General features: G+C 54.7%; 1 protein-coding gene across 1 annotated transcript in view; it reads right to left on the bottom strand.

Annotated features, from left to right (window-relative positions):
• SHB (SH2 domain containing adaptor protein B) overlaps nucleotides 1–16,992 on the bottom strand; it is a 123,300-nt gene that overhangs the window by 38,848 nt on the left and 67,460 nt on the right. Inside the window, 1 exon segment of the mRNA XM_062207920.1 lies at nucleotides 828–1,043. Coding sequence (XP_062063904.1) covers nucleotides 828–1,043 — 216 coding nt within the window.

Here is a 16,992-nt window from a genome sequence, read left to right as displayed (position 1 = left end):
CCCTGGACCAGGCCAGGGCTCCCTGCTGGGTGCTAGAAAGAGCAGACAGGTCTAGTTGTTTATGAACAAACTGAAGGTTCCCTAGGCCCAACATACCCCCAGGCACTTCACTGTGGTGAGAATTAAATTGCTGCCACCTGTTGATCTTTTTTTTCCCCCCAAAGATTTATTTTATTTTACTTGAAAGGCAGAGTTAGAGAGAGAGAGAGAGAGAAGGAGAGAAAGAGAGACAGAGAGAGCGAGAGCTTTCATCTGCTGGTTCACTCCCAAATGGCCTCAATGGCCAGGGCTGTCAGGCTAGAGCCAGGCGGTTTGTCTGGACCTCCCACGTGGGTGCAGAGGCCCAAGGACTTAGGGCATCCTCTGCTGCCTTCCCAGGCACATTAGCAGGGAGCTGGTTGAGAACTGGAGCAGCTGGGACTCGAACCAGTGTCCGTATGGGATGCTACATCACAGGTGGCGGCTTTACCAGCTATACCACAGTGAAGGCCCCATGAGCTGCTTTGAGGTCTGGTTTTCTCTTAGTTTCTTAGAAAGCTCAGTCTAAAATCTGGACGCTTGGCTTCAGTGAGCGAGGGCGTCCTCCACAGGACGGAGACAGTCAGTGGATGACAGCTTGGGTTCAGAACTCCGCAAGCCAGACCCAGCGTTTGTCCTCGGCCTGGCCCCCCTCCCTCAGGGACCCACGTTATCTCTGAAGTGCCCAGCTGTAACAGGAAAAAGCACAGCCCACGCAGCTGCTAGAAGCCCCGGGGCCTGTGGCAGGGCAGGGGGAGACGGCTGCACAGACGCCCTTTCCCCACGGTACACGCGGAGCGGGGCCCTACCTGCCAGGGCCGGGATGGTGACCCGGTTCCATTCCCACGGCTGGTCGTACTCGTCGGCGGGCCTGTCGTCGTCCTGGGGCAGCTTGCTCTCGCGCAGCCGGGGGCTCACCGTGCTCTCCGAGTCGGAGTCGCCGCTTTGGCCTTCGGGCTCATAAGGGGTGTCGTATAATTGGATGCCTTTGTGCTGGGACCGGACACTTTCCTGCCTCTGGAATTCTGCAGGCCAAAAGGAAGGAAGCAGAGATGTAATGGGCGTGTAGCATGCGCTTCCTCCCCGGGGATCCCCACCAGGGCACACCCGGAGTTCAGAGCCGCCGGCCAGGGAGGCCAGCACTGCAGGGGAACAGGCTCCTGTCTGAGGTTCACAGCTCTCCTGCCCATGAAGGTGGCGCCCTGCTCTCGCTTGTGCACAAGGACCACAGGCTCAGGGCCCTGCCTGCATCCACCCACCGAGCCCGGTCTTTTTTTGTTAAAAAAAAAAAAAGAAATATTTAGTTACTTATCTGAAAGGCACAGCAAGAACAAGAGAGAGAAAAAGTTTCCGTTTGCTGGTTTACTCCCCAAATGCTGGAAACAGCCAGTGCTGGGCCAGGCTCAAGCCAGTAGCCTGGAACTCCATCCGGGTCTCCCACATGGGTGGCAGGGTCTCAAGTGCTTGAGCCACCACCTCTGCCTCCCAGGTGCATTAGCAGGGACCTGGATTGGAAACCGAGTAGCTGGGATTTGACTGGCACTCCGTTACGGGATGCCGGTGTCCTAAGCAGTAGCTCCATCCACTGTGCTGCAACGCTGGCCCCCGATCTCAGTCTTAAAGGGCGGCCCCAGAAGTGACCATGAAGCCACAGGTTTGCTCTGACACCTGCCCAGTTCTCTTGCTCGACAGTTGCGTAGGGGGTTGGTCTTCCCCACTGAGGCAGTCCCCAGCTGTACAAGAAGGAGACTGGGTCAATGATCCCCAAGTTCCCACCCAACTCACATACTCACTTCAAAGAACCAACAAGCAAAGGATCTCCCCAGTGGGATCGCAGATGGCTGTTTTTCCCCCTGCGAAGCTCCAGCGATCTCTCCCCTGCCCCAGAGCCCGCCCTGACCAGGCTGTCATCTGACAGACCTACACAGCCCAGGGTTTTGGAAGCATCTGTTTCACTTCTGAAGGAGGAAGGGATGCCTGCAATGTTCCGGACAGGAGGCTAAGGCCTGGCTCTGGGTGGGCTAGGGAATGAGCACCCCTCTGGACGAGGCCCCAGCCGGGACATTCATGTTGGCTGCTGCTTGTCCTGGGGAGACAGCAGTGCTGGAAAGACGGATGCTAGGACGTGCCATCAGGTGCTTCCTGGTCGCGGCAGGAAACACGGTTCGCTTTGGCTGGTGACACCGCTGTGTGCAGGGCCCGTGCTGGGGATGTGGGGAAGGCTGGCTGGCTAGGCTGCTCTCAGGAAGCCCACAGGTGCCCGACTGCCAGCACCCTTGCAGGTACAGGGGACTGGGGACTGCTGGCAGGAACGGGATGGCCTGGCAGCCGACAGGAGGGGCCGGCATGGCCTGTGGGAGGACCGGGCGTGCAAGTGGAGGAACACGCTCACCGCCTTCTTGAGGTTTTATTGTGGTGATGTACGTGACATTCACCATTTTAGCCTCAATAAAGGGCACGATTCAGTGGCACGGATGCACTCGCAAGGCTGCACAACCACTGCTCCTGTCTGCCTCACGGATTTTATCATCTTCCCAAACAGAAGCTCCATCTGACTTCCCAGTCCCCTCCCAGCTCTGGATGCCTGTGTACTTCCCGTCTGGCTCTAACCACTCCAACTGCCTCTTTATTATTAATTTTTTTTTTTTTACTTGACAGATAGTTAGACAGTGAGAGGGACAGAGAGAAAGGTTTTCCTTCTGTTGGTTCACCTCCTAAATGGCCGCTATGGCTGGAGCAATGCTGATCTGAAGCCAGGAGCCAGGTGCTTCCTCCTGATCTCCCATGCGGGTGCAGGGTCCAAGCACTTGGGCCATCCTCCACTGCACTCCCGGGCCACAGCAGAGAGCTGGACTGGAAGAGGAGCAACTGGGACTAGAACCCGGTGTCCATATGGGATGCTGGCACCGCAGGCGTAGGATTAACCTAGTGAGCCACAGCGCTGGACCTCCAACTGCCTCTTACAAGTGGAATCTGGTATTTGTGCAGCTGTAACAGCTTCTTTCTTTCAAGATTTATTTATTTTAATTGAAAGAGTTAGGGAGAGAGCGCGAGCGAGCGAGCGGGCTGTTATCCACTGGTTCACTCTCCAGATGGCCACAGTGGCTAGGACTGAGCCAGGCTGAAGCCAGGAGCTTTATCTGGGTCTCCCACGTGGGTGGCAGAGGCCCAAGCACTTGGGCCATCTTCCACTGCTTTCCCAGGAGCATTAGCAGGGAGCTGGATCAGAAGCTGAGCAGCCGGGATATGAGATGCCGGTGTCTCTGGCAGCGACTTCACCTGCTACGTCACAACATCTGCCCCAGGCTAGTCTTACTTAGTGTGATGTTTCTGAGTTCCCCGCGTGTTGCAGCAGCACGTGCTGGGACCCCTTCTGGCTAAGGCTGAGGAACATGCCACTGGATGGGTGCTCACTGTCCACCTGCGCTAGAACACCAGGTCCAAGGAGGTGGCACTGACACACTCACAAGGTTGCACAAGGAGGTGAGGGTGTGGAAGTGAGACTTCATTAAGTGTGTGTGGAGGGTGTTGAGAGTTGAGCCCTTTCAGCTCCCTCAATCAGGAGTCCTGATGGCATAAGGACATGGCAGAAGCCCACACGAGGTACGTGCCTTAAGGAACAGCTAATGCGAGCTGGGAGGGACAAAGCCCTTCTGAGCAAGAACACCGATTTTAGGCCGGGCTTTATGATCCAAGGCCAGCTCAGAGGGCACATAAGAACCCCCGCCCCGCCCCCCACGCCCCGTGAAACAAAACAGATGCTTCACATACAAAGAATGAATGGGAACAAAACCAGTCGGTGGTGCCTGCTGGGAGGGGGCCAGGGACTTGCTTTTTTCCCTGCTGAAAAGGGAGATTTGCAAGGGCTGGAGAGCTGGGGGGAAAACACTTTGCTTGGCAAAGAATAAATTTCTCTCTAGACAGAGTAAAAAGGGAAAACCCTCACAATGTGATTCTCAGGCGCCCTAAAATCACGTCTCTGTGAGATACCCCAGACCTTGGCAAAACGTGACTTCTACTGGGCCATGTGAGAAGCCTGGCATTTTCTGTGCAGAGGGAGGAAGAGATGAGAAGCAAGAACTACACCAAGGTAGAACTTTGCTACATTAAGGTGAAGATGCTATAGGGACCGGTGCTGTGGTGTACTGGGTTAAGCCATCACCTGCGATGCCAGCAACCCATACAGGCACCAGTTCGAGTCCTGGCTGCTCTACTTCTGATTCAGCTCCCTGCTAATGCTCCTGGAAAAGCATAGGCAGATGGCCCAAGTCCTTGGACCTCTGCCAGCCACATGGGAGACCCAGATGGAGCTCCTGGCTCCTGGCCTTGGCCTGGCCCACCCTGGCCATTGTGGCCATCTTGGCAATCAACCAGAAGATGGATGATCTAAGTATCTCTCTCCCTCTCTGCAATTCTGTCTTTCAAATAAATAAAATAAATCTTAAGGAAAAAAAACCAACATACGGTAAATCAGTAAATCTACCGAAGTCTCTGCAGCCGCTTTGTAGGGGTCTCGTGGTCAGCACTGCTCACCTCCTGGCTCTGAAGTGTCACCTGCTGTCGGGAAGATTCCCAGGGCTGTGGCTACTGGGCATATGGCTGGCAAGGCCCTGCCCTGGGTAAAACACCGTCCTGCTCGCAAACAGGGCAGCACCACGCAGCGATTCACACACACATTTGCAACACTCTCACTCAGAGCCCTGTCCTGAACAGACGCTCGGCAGGCGTGGGTGGGATAAGCGAAGCAGAACTCGACAGCCAGAAGCCACTCCTTGTCCCAGATTCCAGGGAGAAAGCACCGTGCCCAGGAGAGATGAGCATCCCATGCAAACAGCAGCCCAACAGGAAAACACGTGCTGTAGACAGATGCGCTATTAGGTCAGAGGGACCTGCGCACACCCCTCTCCTCCAAGATTCACTGTTCCGGAAGCATCTGCACGCTACCAAAGCCGGGCTGGTAACGCGTGTGGTTAGGGCAGGGCTGTTCCGACGCCAATCACTACCTCCAGCCTCTCCTTGTATTACACGGTGAATTCAAATTTTCATTAAGGCCCCAACAATAGGCAACAGTTAAGTAAATCATGGCACGTTAACCAGATGGAATATTAAGCAGCCATTAAAATGATAAATTGGAAGATTATGGAGCTACGTGGCAGAGCGTGCATGAAATTATGCTAAATACCGCAAAGTAAAATATGAGAGTGTTCGTGTGTCGAGGGCAGAGTGGATCGTGCAGGCTTTCTGAGCAGGTCCCCGGCACCACCACGCCCCAGGGGAATGCCGTACCACACATCTCGCCCGCCACGTCTAAACCCTGCTGAGTACCGACAAGCAGGAATAAAGGGGTGCAGGCCCGAGACAGCGCGGCAAACAGCTGCTGCACGGCGGGGAGGGGATTATTGCGTTGTTATTTCTGAAAATTGTTTTAAATAATGAATAAAGATGTTAGTAAAGCAAAAACATGTAATTAAGCCAGGAACAGGTGAAAGTAAATATGATTTTGTGCAGGGCGGCCTTCCCGGAGCCGTGTAGCCTCAAGGAAGTAGCTGCCGCTGCTGGAGGGGGAGCCTATTTAGGGGGCAGCTCCTCTCCCAGGAGAGGGCCACCTCGCCAGGTCAGCTCCGTGGACGTCGCTGTCTGCGGCCTAATGCCCAGGCCCGTCCCCCTCATTAGCCAGGCTGATCTGTGACGGCCCAGAGACTGACCTAAGAGCGGTACTGGCGACCATCTGTTTTAAGTCACAAGTTATTGGGGCATCACCATCTACACGTGCATGGAAAACGCCCTTGAATGTTGGGTGTCAGGCTGTGTTTTCACGCCTCTTAGGCAGTGAGCAGAAACATTAAATTGACAGGGTGGGGATTTCCGCTGAACTCTGGAGCACAAAGGTTTTCAAGTGGGACGACGTGGGGAGCAAGGACAGAAAAACGGAGCCCTTTCTTTGCAATCAGAGCACGTCAGAAAGGCCTGGGCAGGTGCGCTGCTCCTGTGGCCTGACCTTGGGAACAGACAAGGCAGGGGCTACAGAAGGGAGTGGGGGATGATCTGAGCAAGGGAGCCAGGACCAGCTGGGTGCCACCAGAGCCTCTTGAGTGGGTCTGCTGGGGGCTTAGAGATGCCCTGGGCTTCAGCTCTGCTCGGCACTGGCTGCCCTTTTTTCAAACACAGACTTTATATTTTAAAGAAGTCTTAGGTACACAGTGAAATTGAGGGGGATTAAAGTTAGTGGAAAATGCATACTGTGAAAGAGCTGTGTGGACTTCAAACTTGTATGCACCAAAATAAACTGACCTCTTAGTTCCCTCTTCCCACAAACTTTTTGATGGTCCCTGGTCCAAACATGCACACTGTCCCGTTAGCAACACGCCCACCCTGTGACTGGTGCACCGACACAGCCTCATCACCCAGAGTCCACGGTGGACATCAGGGTTTGTATAATGACGCGTGTCCGCTCTCACGGTGTCTTGCAGTGCAGCCCCACTGCCCTGAAACCCTTTATCCCTCACCCCAACTCCTGGCAACTGCTGTTCTTTTCCTGAATGTTAAGGAGTTGGAATCATACAGTATACAGCTTTTCAGATTGGCTTTTTTTTCTTAGTAATATACATTTAAGTTTATGTCTTTTCATGTCTTGTCATGCCTTGATAGCTCGTTTTTAAAAATATTAATTTATTTGAAAGACAGAGAGATATATATGGAGAGACATAGAGAGATCTTCTACATGCTGGTTCACTCCTAAAATGCCTGGAACAGCCAGGGCTGGACTAGACTAAAGCGAGAAGCCAGAAACTCACTCCAGGTCTCCAAGCTGGGTGGCAGGGAGCCAAGTGCTTGAGCTGTCACCTGCTGCCTCCCAGGGCGTGCAACAAGAGAAGCTGGAGCCGAGAAAGAGCTGGGACTCAAACCCAGGCACTCTAATGTGGGCTGTGGGCGTCTCAAGTAGTGGCTTAACCCCTGTGCCAAATGCCTGCCCTGGCTCATTTCTTTTTAGTGCTCCATGGTACCTCATGGTCTGGGTACACCAAAGTTTATTAGCCAGTCTCTTACTGAAAGACATCTTGGTTGCTTCCCAGTTCTGGCACTCGTAAGTAAAGCTGTTATAAATACTCACATGCAGATTTCTGCATGGATATTACTTTCCCAATCCCAGGTACAGGTTGAGTGTCCCTTATCCAAAATGCTTTGAGCCGGAAGTGATATAGATTTCAGAGTTTTTAAGATTTTGAGATATTTGTGTAGATGTTATCAATTTAGCAACCCTAATCTGAAAACCTGAACTCTAAAGGGTTCCAACATGTCCGAGTCTCAGAATTGGGGGAGCATTCTGGACGTGGAATGTTCAGACTTGGGATGCTCGACCTGTAGTTTGGCTCCTGGATGCTACGATACGAGCACGAGTGGCCGCTGCGTTCCGCCCTCCCAGCAGCAATGTGTGAGACCTTCTGCTGTGTGTCTCTCTTTCCCCGCTCTGGCTGCCCGGAAGCTGGGTTAACTGTGACAGGGAACCTTAGTAGCTGTGACAGCTTAGGTAAGGGTGCATTCATTTGCCCTTTCTTCTAGATGGATTTTTATTCTTTTCCTAATAGCCTTGTTACGTGTGGGACATGATGGACAGCCTCAAACTTGTTTTTTGATAGAAAATGGACACCCATCTAAATAAATGCATAATATAATTTATAGTATCTTTTATCAGCAAGGACATTAGAAGAAAACCAAACGCTTGGGGCCAACATGTTGGCACAGTGGGTTAAGCTGTCAACTGTGACGCCAGCATCCCGTATCAGAGTGCTGGTTCAAGTCAGCTGCTCCGTTTCTGATCCAGCTTCCTGCTAATGTGCCTGGGAAGGCAGTGGAAGGTGGCCCACGTGGGAGACCCTGTTGGAGTTCCTGGATCTTGGTCCAACCTTGGCTATTGCAGTCATTCAGGGGAGTGAACCAGAGGATGAAGATCTCTTCTCTGTCTCTGCTGTACTCTCTGGTGCTCTGCCTTTCAAATAAGCAACTATTAAATTAAAAAAATAAAAACCACAGTAGCACCAGACTAAGTGAGGAGCCTCCCAGGAGCTGTGGTGGCTGGTGTTTGCTGTACACAAGCCGCTGCCAGGCCAGCTTCCAGGGCACCACAGCAGACAGGCATGTGAACCGTTCAGACAGCTGCTGGCGAAAGGCCCTCCCCGCTGACCAGGCGCTGCGATGGCTGTGTGAATGCAGGGGCCCCTCAGAGGCTGAGGATGGGCAGCCTCAGACAGCAGCTTCCCATGCGTGCCCTTTGTAGGCCAGCAAGGGCAGGGCAGGGCAGAGCCTGGAGACAGCCCAACTCGCACACAACACAAGCAGGAGCACTCCCGCCCCCCATCTAGTCGTTTCCGGAGCTGTCCAGAAGCCAGGAGACTGACTAATTGGAGCTCTTGTGCCATCTCTTTTCCAGGCAAGCACAGCAACACCCAAGCAACAGAGGGTGAGCTCTGCGGAAGCAGGGGCGTGGAGCAGGAACAATGGCCATCACAGTGGCTGGGGCGGCTGATCCTTGGCAAATCCTCCCCGCCTGCTCTCTTGGGCTCAGCCCAGGGGTGAGGGAAAGGCCCGGCTGTGCAGTTAGCAAGCCTGGGTTTGCTCCCTTCCTTCACCCACCTGGCCAGGGACTTCTCGGGAGCTCCCTCTGGACTGAAGCACCAGAGGGAAGACTCTGCCTCCACCCCCCACCCCCCCGCACCTGCTGCCAACACATGTGCTTTCATCACAATGAACAAGGCCACGCAGGCCTAGGTGGCTGCACGGTTACCACTGTGTCAGCCCAGCCTGTCACTCTGCATCTTCCAGTGACCGCTTTTGCGTGCAGAGGCTGGGTCCTGGCGCCGTCCCCCATGGAGACTCGCTGGGGCGAATTCACTGCTGCTCAGGGCCCACGCAGGGAGAGACTGGGCCTCCTTTTAAATGAGCCACTCCCTGGGGGACAGCTGTGTGTTTCTAGGTTGACTGCAAAACGTGGTGTAGGCAACCTGCCTGGTTTTATTCCTCAAACACCCATGGAGCCCCAGGGCCAGAGGCTGGGTACCCATGCGGTGCTGGACCAGGTTTCCATTGTTCAAAGAACTCATGGTTTAGCAGGAGAATTAGAATGCTGCCTCTATAAACTCAGAGTTAGCAACAGGAGCCATGGAGGACCAGGCGCTGCCCTGGGCACTGGGAGGAAATTATTCAGCCCTGAGACGCATCAACAAGAGGTAGGCAGGTGAGCGTCCCAAATGTGGAAATCCTAAATGCTCCAACACTCGAAGCTTTCTGGGTGCTGACATGAGGCCACGAGAGGAAAATTCAACACTGACCTCATGTGACAGGACACAGCCAAAATGCAGGTGTATTAAAAAAAAAAAAAAAAAAACTGTGTAAAATAACCGTCAGGTGTGTGTATAAGGTGTGTATGAGACATACATAAATTTCAGGTTTAGACTAGGATAGCATCCCTAAGATAGCTCACTGTGTGTGTGTGTGTATGCAAATATTCCAGAATGGAATAGAAAAAGGCCCTCCTGTTCTGGATAAAGGATATTTAACACACAATGCATTCTTCAGTGCAGACAATGAGGCTCTGACAGGTGCAGAGTCTATGCTGGGCGTAACGGCTTCGGCTATCATCACGTGTACATGCACCAGCAGCTTGGTGGAGGCAGAAAGTAAATTCAGTCCTAAGGACTTACAAAGACCTCATGGAGGAGGTGGCAAGTCGTAGGATCTCAAGTCCTTACACAAGGAGCCCCCTCGAGGATCAGGAACACCGAGGAGCCTGGTAGCGTCACAAACAGCGAATGGTAGACTCGGGCGGAGAATATATCCGATAGGAGAGGTGGGGACAAAGGTGACCGAGGCAGGACAAGCACAGGGCGGCTGTGGAGGGAGGGAGGCTTGGAGGGCTTCTGAGGTTAAGTAAAATGCTTTTGCAGTTTATATGGCCTGAAGCCTGGAAAGGGGAGTGGCCACCCAAAGGAGGTGAGGCCTGGATGCCGGGACCAACCATGCAGATGCCAAGGGCAGGATGTTGGAGGAGGAGGAGCAGCACTCGTAATCAGGTTTCTGCTTACACACACACACACACACACAGCCCTGTTAGAAGTCAGCAGGAAACTCAGGGCATGGCCACCGGCCGCTGATAATGCTGGAGCTGGCCTGTCAGGCCTCCACCCTTCCCACAAGTGGGTCGAGGACGCCCAGGGCTCTACAGAGAAGAGGACGTTCTTAGAAAGAGCCTGAAACATGGCGACACTGGCATTCCCACGGGGAGGAGGTGCAGCGGCCAGGGTGGCCCAGGCTGGCACCGGAAGCCCCAGGGTGGACATCGCCCACCTCCCTACGTGGCAGAGAGAGGCCAGGGCCTCAGCAAACACAGCCAGCCGTGCGGGTACTGACGGCACGGCCTGTGCAAGGCTGGCCCTACGCTCGTGCCTCCTTCCAACCTGCCGGGCATGGCAAGCTCCTGGCGCCCACTCTAATGCGATCCCACCTCAGGGGCTGGCTTTCACGCAGAACCAGTCAACCTGCGCGTTCTCATCCAGCCCCCGCAACACACACGAGCCCCTCCCCACCTGACTGACACAACGCCTTCAGCTGGGACAAGCTGAGCACCTGGGGCAGGGGCCATGTGCAGTGCCTCCAGCTGCTCTTTTAATTCTCACAGCATCTTTATGAGGTGGGACCTCCAGGATGCCAGCATTGTAAGGATGGCTGCGGAGTGAGCCAGGAGCAGACAGCCTGGCTCCAGGGCCCATGCCCTCACCTGTGCAGACGCCTACACTGGTCAGCGCGGGCAGCAAGCCCTGGAGGAACCTAGTTTCAGAGAGTTGAGGGATGCCGGGCAAACCACGCCCCCTCTGTTGTCTCGCTGCTCATCTGGCAAGGTCACGGGGTCATCTTGCGTGTGTGTGTGGGGGGAGGTTATCTTACGAGGACCACACGCAGGTCCTGACATGGTCATTCTTGAAGGAAAGCAAAGAGCCTGAGAAAGGACGGCCTATAAGAGATGGAGTCAGCACATTCTAGATGCTTACAGGGGCGGCCACCAGGCTGCTGGGCCCCTGCACCTGCTGGCACCGAGTCAGTGGTTACACAGCGGCAGCAGGTGCGGGGGCCCGCCTCCCAGGGCAGGACCAGGACCTCTCCTGGGCACTACCCTGCCCTCCCCCTTGCCACCTGCACACCTGGGGCTGGCCACAGAGCCACTGGTTCACACCAAGGGGGTGCTGCTGGCACCGTGCCCTGTGCCCAGTGCAGCTGCCCTGGCAGAAGTGACTTGCTGATATCTGGCGAGCTCTCTGCCTGGCCTCCCTCCCTCTGGAACTGCTTCAAGAGAGGAGCCAGGCCCCCCAGGGACTTGTAGACAACCTCAACCTACTGGAGCCTGAGGATGAGACTGCCAGCCTGGGACCAGGCTGGTCCTCCGCTCACTGGCCCTGTGGCCTTGGTGAACTGCCCAACACACTGGTGCTGAGATGCCTTGCAGGGGAGGCGAGAGGGGTCCGACCAGATGATGTCAGAGGCCCTTCTGACAGCACAGTCCCTCGAGTCTCTCTGAAGAACGGATGGTCACACATGGGGCTGTGGTGCCGGCTCGTGAGGGAGGAAGGGGACCTCTCCAAGAGCACCCATCCCACGTATGGCTGTCACTGACATCCTAGCCATCTGCCGCAAACTTCTCCAAAACAACCACACCCAGGATGGTTCGTTTTCTGCATCAACTGGGATGGCGTAAGGGGTACCCAGCTACTCGGTCAAACATTACAGTGGGTGTTTCCTTGAGGGTGCTTTGAGGTGAGGCCACTGTTTACACTGGTAGACAACAAAGCAAATTGCCTCCCACCTGCCACCACATGTCGGTCTCACTCAATCCACTGAAGGCCTGCACAGAACCAAGCAGGTAGGGCCCCACCCTGTCTTCTCTCCCGGGTAAGAGAACTCCCCTGCCTGCCTCTGAACTGGCATAGCGGCCTCCTTCCTGCCATTAGACCGGAACTACACTGTGACTCTTGTGGTTCTCAGGGCTTCAGATTGGGTCTAGAAACTAAACGGCTCTCCTTGTCTTAGCTTGCAAACTCACCTCCCCATGGCGGGACTCACCAGCTTCCATAATTCTTGGAGCCAAGTCCTAACTCAGACACACACACACACACACACGTATGTATATGCACATGCATGTACACACACATGCACACGTGCTGTCCTGGGTCTCGGGAGAACCCTAACCTCTGCATGCCTCTATGCAGAGTCCTTGAACTGGCTGCTTGTCTGTTCCCCACCTTAAGAAACAGTTCCTTGGGGCCAACGTTGTGGCATAGCGGGTAAAGCTGCCATCTGTAGTGCTGGCATCCCATATGGGCACACGTTCGAGTGCTGGCTGCTCTACTTCCCATCCAGCTCTCTGCTATGGCCTGGGAAAGCAGTGGAAGATGGCCCAAGTCCTTGGGCCCCTGCACACATTGCCCTGGTGGAATGACATGGCGAAATACTTAGGTTTGCAGTGAGAGAACCACGCTGATAGACACTCAGTGATTCAGAATGGCAAAGAGAATAGCACTATCCCTGACCAGAGGACCCCAGCAATAGCAGTGCAGCCAATCCAGATTGAATCCGCTTCCCAAGAGGCACTGCCACCCGCAGCACTTTCCACGGCCAGCCCCAGGAGCGGTAAACTGCAACATACAATGGCCCACCTGCCTCACCCAGCCTGTCCCATGAAGCCGCACCATTGTCCCAGACTCGAAACCGAGGCTCCACTAACCTTTTTAGTAAATTAACTTCAAAACTCACAAGGAGTCACAACGTATCTGCTGAGCAAAAGGACAAGAACAAAGAATCAAAACCTCGCTCCCTGCGCTTCACCTGGAGCATGAAGACCACCAGCTCCATGGACCCCAGCAACATGATGCGGGAGATCCGCAAAGTGCTGGACGCCAACAGCTGCGACTATGAGCAGGGGGAGCGCTTCTTGTTCTTCTGTGTCCACGGCGATGGGCACGCAGAGAACCTCGTGCAGTGGGAAATGGAGGTGTGCAAGCTGCCAAGACTGTCTCTGAACGGGGTCCGGTTTAAGTGGATATCAGGGACATCCATAGCTTTTAAAAATATTGCTTCCGGCCGGCGCCGCGGCTCAATAGGCTAATCCTCCACCTTCAGCGCCAGCATCCCGGGTTCTAGTCCTGGTCAGGGCACCGGATTCTGTCCCGGTTGCCCCTCTTCCAGGCCAGCTCTCTGCTGTGGCCCGGGAAGGCAGTGGAGGATAGCCCAGGTGCTTGGGCCCTGCACCCGCATGGGAGACCAGGAGAAGCACCTGGCTCCTGGCTTTGGATCAGTGCGATGCGCCGGCCACAGCGTGCTGGCCACGGCGGCCATTGGAGGGTGAACCAATGGAAAAAGGAAGACCTTTCTCTCTGTCTCTCTCTCTCTCACTGTCCATTTTGTTTGTAAAAAAAAAAAATATATATATATATATATACATATATATATACATATATATATATTGCTTCCAAAATTGCCAGCGAGCTAAAGCTGTAACCCAGTAATTATGGTGTAAATTCAGTGGCAGTTGGAAGTGTTTTCCTGAACACTGATGGAAATGTATAGAATAATATTTAGGCAATAATGTCTGCATCTTCTAAATCATGATATAAATCCCGAGGACGAGCACACGCCTGGGAACGGAAGCTGCCTTTTTCTACGAATGCACTACATTAAAGACGAGTGACCTGTGGGAAAAAAAACTGGGAGGCCCAGAGGAAGCTCCTGGCTTCTGGCTTTGGATTGGTGCAGCTCCTGTCGTTGCGGCCAACTGGGGAGTGAACCAGCAGATGGAAGAGTCTCTCTGTGTAATTCTGACTTGAAAGAAAGAGAGAGAGAGAGAAAGAGAAAAAGAGAGAGAGGAAGAGAGAAAAAGAGGGAGGGAGGGAGGGAGAAAGGGAGGGAGGGAGGGAAGAAGGAAGGACGGAAGGACGGAAGGACGGAAGGACGGAAGGAAGGAAGGAAGGAAGGAAGGAAGGGTTTCTGCAGAGACTGGATCAACACAGAAGAGGAAAACCGCTATGAGGAGACCCCTTTATCACAAGGCAGGGATGACTGTCACTCTTCCTCCTGACCCCAGCTGCTCAGCAGTCCTCCAAGAAGGACCTGCAAGTCCACTCCCAGGAGACCTGACAGCAGCAAGGCCACGGCGAGCCCAGGGACTTCAGCAGGAGCCCCACGTGCCAAGGTCCCACCGAAATTTAACGAGAAAGACTAGCAGCAAGGCTGCACCTCCTGGCCCATAAAACCCTCACATCCTTTGGTTCTGACTGCAGGTGGCTCCCGGCAGGCAGCACCAGTCTCTGTACTCACCAGGGGAAAGACAGGGAACGCTCAGAATCCAGGGTCCTGGCCAAAGCCACGGGCGAGGATTGGCACAGTCGCAGAGCGGGTGCCTCACCATCCGACTCCCCCCGGCTCTCTAGCCCCACTGTCACAGCATGAACCCCCGCCCCCGTGCCCCACGGTATTTGCGGTTGGTTTTAAAGAGGAGTGGGGAAGGTGACCCAAGGACGCAGCAAACGGGGCCCTGAGGGCTGCCTGTGTCCACAGTTACCATCACCAGCTGTCAGATGGCCCCTCCACACTACCACCCCGAGAATCACGTGGAAGGAAAGTTCTGGAGAACAGAGGCCTCTGCTGGGGAGCACAGGCCCTAGGAAGGCATCCTGAAGGCACGGGATTTGGCACGAGAGGGGTCATCACCTTCCGGAACACTGAGCAGGGGCACTCTGAGGCTCCCAGCCAGGACAACTCTTTCTCAGTAGTGGTCTCGTCCCCTGGCTCCCCTCCCCGGGGCCCCAGCCCGAGACAACGCCGTCCGCTCCACGGATGCAAGTCCCTCTTTGGGACACCAAGTACCGAAGTCCCACGGTATGCCACACAGGTGGGGCAGGGGCTTAGAGACAAATCCAACACCGTCAGCGGCATCTCCTCCCCACCTGATGTCAGCGGTGACAGCTCCCTCAGCCCGGGGCTTCGAGGCTTCTCTACCACTTTCTGGTAATTATGCATGCTCAGCTCCTGTCCCCCATCCCAGCTTCCGAGGGTCAAGTTCAAGTGCAACCCACCTTGACACAGCTCCTGGATTCCTCATGCAGAACCTGGCTCCCCAGAGGCTCAGTAAACCCTGGCTTTTTCAAATAGTGTGCCCTCTGGAAGGGCACTGTACCCACCCTGCTGGAGGGAGCATAAGTTGGCAACAGCCTTTCCAGAGGTAAAGTCAGCAGACTGAATAAAAATTAAATACCATACGGCTGGAAGTTCTGCTTCTAGAAACCTATTCCGCAGCCGTACCCGGGCCCACGTGTAGAAGTAAACGCGCAGGGATGTTTGCGATGGATGATGGAGCACTCTGGGCCCCAGCCACATCAGGGCACCATCCCAAAGAAACAATGGCCTTGCACGGGAGCCATGGCAAGGACAGCGCTTGGCAGGACAGTGTTTATGCTGGCAGTGGGGATCGTCCAGCCTGTGGGCTACGCAAAGCCTGTGCAACTATCTGGTCTGGCCCTGCCAAGGCGACCACAGCTAGGACCTGACATTCAACAAACCTGTAGCAGGCTCATTTCCAAGCTGAATGATGTTCCAAATATCCACATGGCCCTTGGCGGGAAAAAGGCTCCCCACCCCCGATTTACGTAGACAAGAAGTGTGTATCTGGGTACGGAGGGATGTGTGTGTCTGTAAGCAAATGAGTGAAGGCCTAAAAGACACAGAAACTCACTGCGGCTGGGGGCGGAGCTCCCGTTCCCCTCCCTCTGTGTGCTGAATGCTTGTTCGGCGGTACATATTTTTTAATGGGATAATTAAGTAAGTGTGTAAAAGGAAGTTGCAAACGTGGCGCACGCAGACCAATCTTTTTAGTATTATAACTGCTGGTGACGGCACTTGTTGAGCGAGCCGGGCACCATGCCAGGAGTATCGCATTACCCAGGGATGGATGAAGAAACCGGGGCTGAGACAGGAAGGGGAGAGGCCACAGGCACAGTGAGGAGTGGCCCTGCCCGCTGTCCTCGTGGCTGCATGCTGGGGGCCGGGATGCTCCCTCACCCACCTCTGTTCCCACCGTTAGAGTGACGGCTTCTGCCTCTGTGATGACGCCTACACATTTTAAGTTTAGAAAACAAAGTTCAGGACAAACTACATCTTGGCTTCTAAATCTGAGATGCACATTTTAATTATGATAGAGGCAAAGCATCTTCAGGACCCACGGAGGAGCTGGATGAACGCTTCCCTGAGACGCAGCCATGAGGACCGGCGTCACTGCTTCCTGGGACCCAGTGTATCACTGCAAAGGTCCCCTCCTCTCTCGGGCTTGATGCCTTTTCTTGTAAGCCACATGTCAAGGCAATCCCTGCCATCTGACCCTGGTCAGCAAGCCCTGGGCCAAAACCCACCCTCAGATGGATGATAACCAAGTAGATGCCTTTTGGGGTGGCAACACTCGGGGATGACACAGGTGGAGACCACGGGCAGATCAGAGGGGATTACCTGCAGCCAGACAAGCTCATACCCGCAGCCTGGCACCGGCAGAGGCTGCCCATGCTTCTAGAGACGGAGCGAGGGTCCTGACCCTGGCTAGAGGGGGAGAGGAAGGGCTGGGTCAACACCCCCCCCCCCCCCCCCGTTCATTCTTCAGCTGCTCGCCCATCAATAAACCTGGTCCCTGCCCTAGAGAACTCACAGCCTAAAACCACTCAGGCATGTCAGCCGCACACGGGCCACCAGGCTAAAGAGGCTCTGGCTTCAGTGCAGGGGCTCCAGGGGGCTGCCGAGAGGGGAGCAGGGGCATGTATCTCCCCCACTCACCACCTTTATTCCAGTTTTGGGGGCTGGGCAAGTCATGTTCCTAGGGCTTTAGGCTGATTCTCACTGCTGCCCAGCCACCATACATAGAACCCCAAGGACACCAGCCCAGTCAGTCTA

This window comes from Lepus europaeus, chromosome 12 (assembly GCF_033115175.1).
Source record: "Lepus europaeus isolate LE1 chromosome 12, mLepTim1.pri, whole genome shotgun sequence".
NCBI lineage: Eukaryota > Metazoa > Chordata > Mammalia > Lagomorpha > Leporidae > Lepus > Lepus europaeus.
Note: the sequence above shows the minus strand (reverse complement) of the source record. Positions and strands in the feature narration are given on the sequence as shown.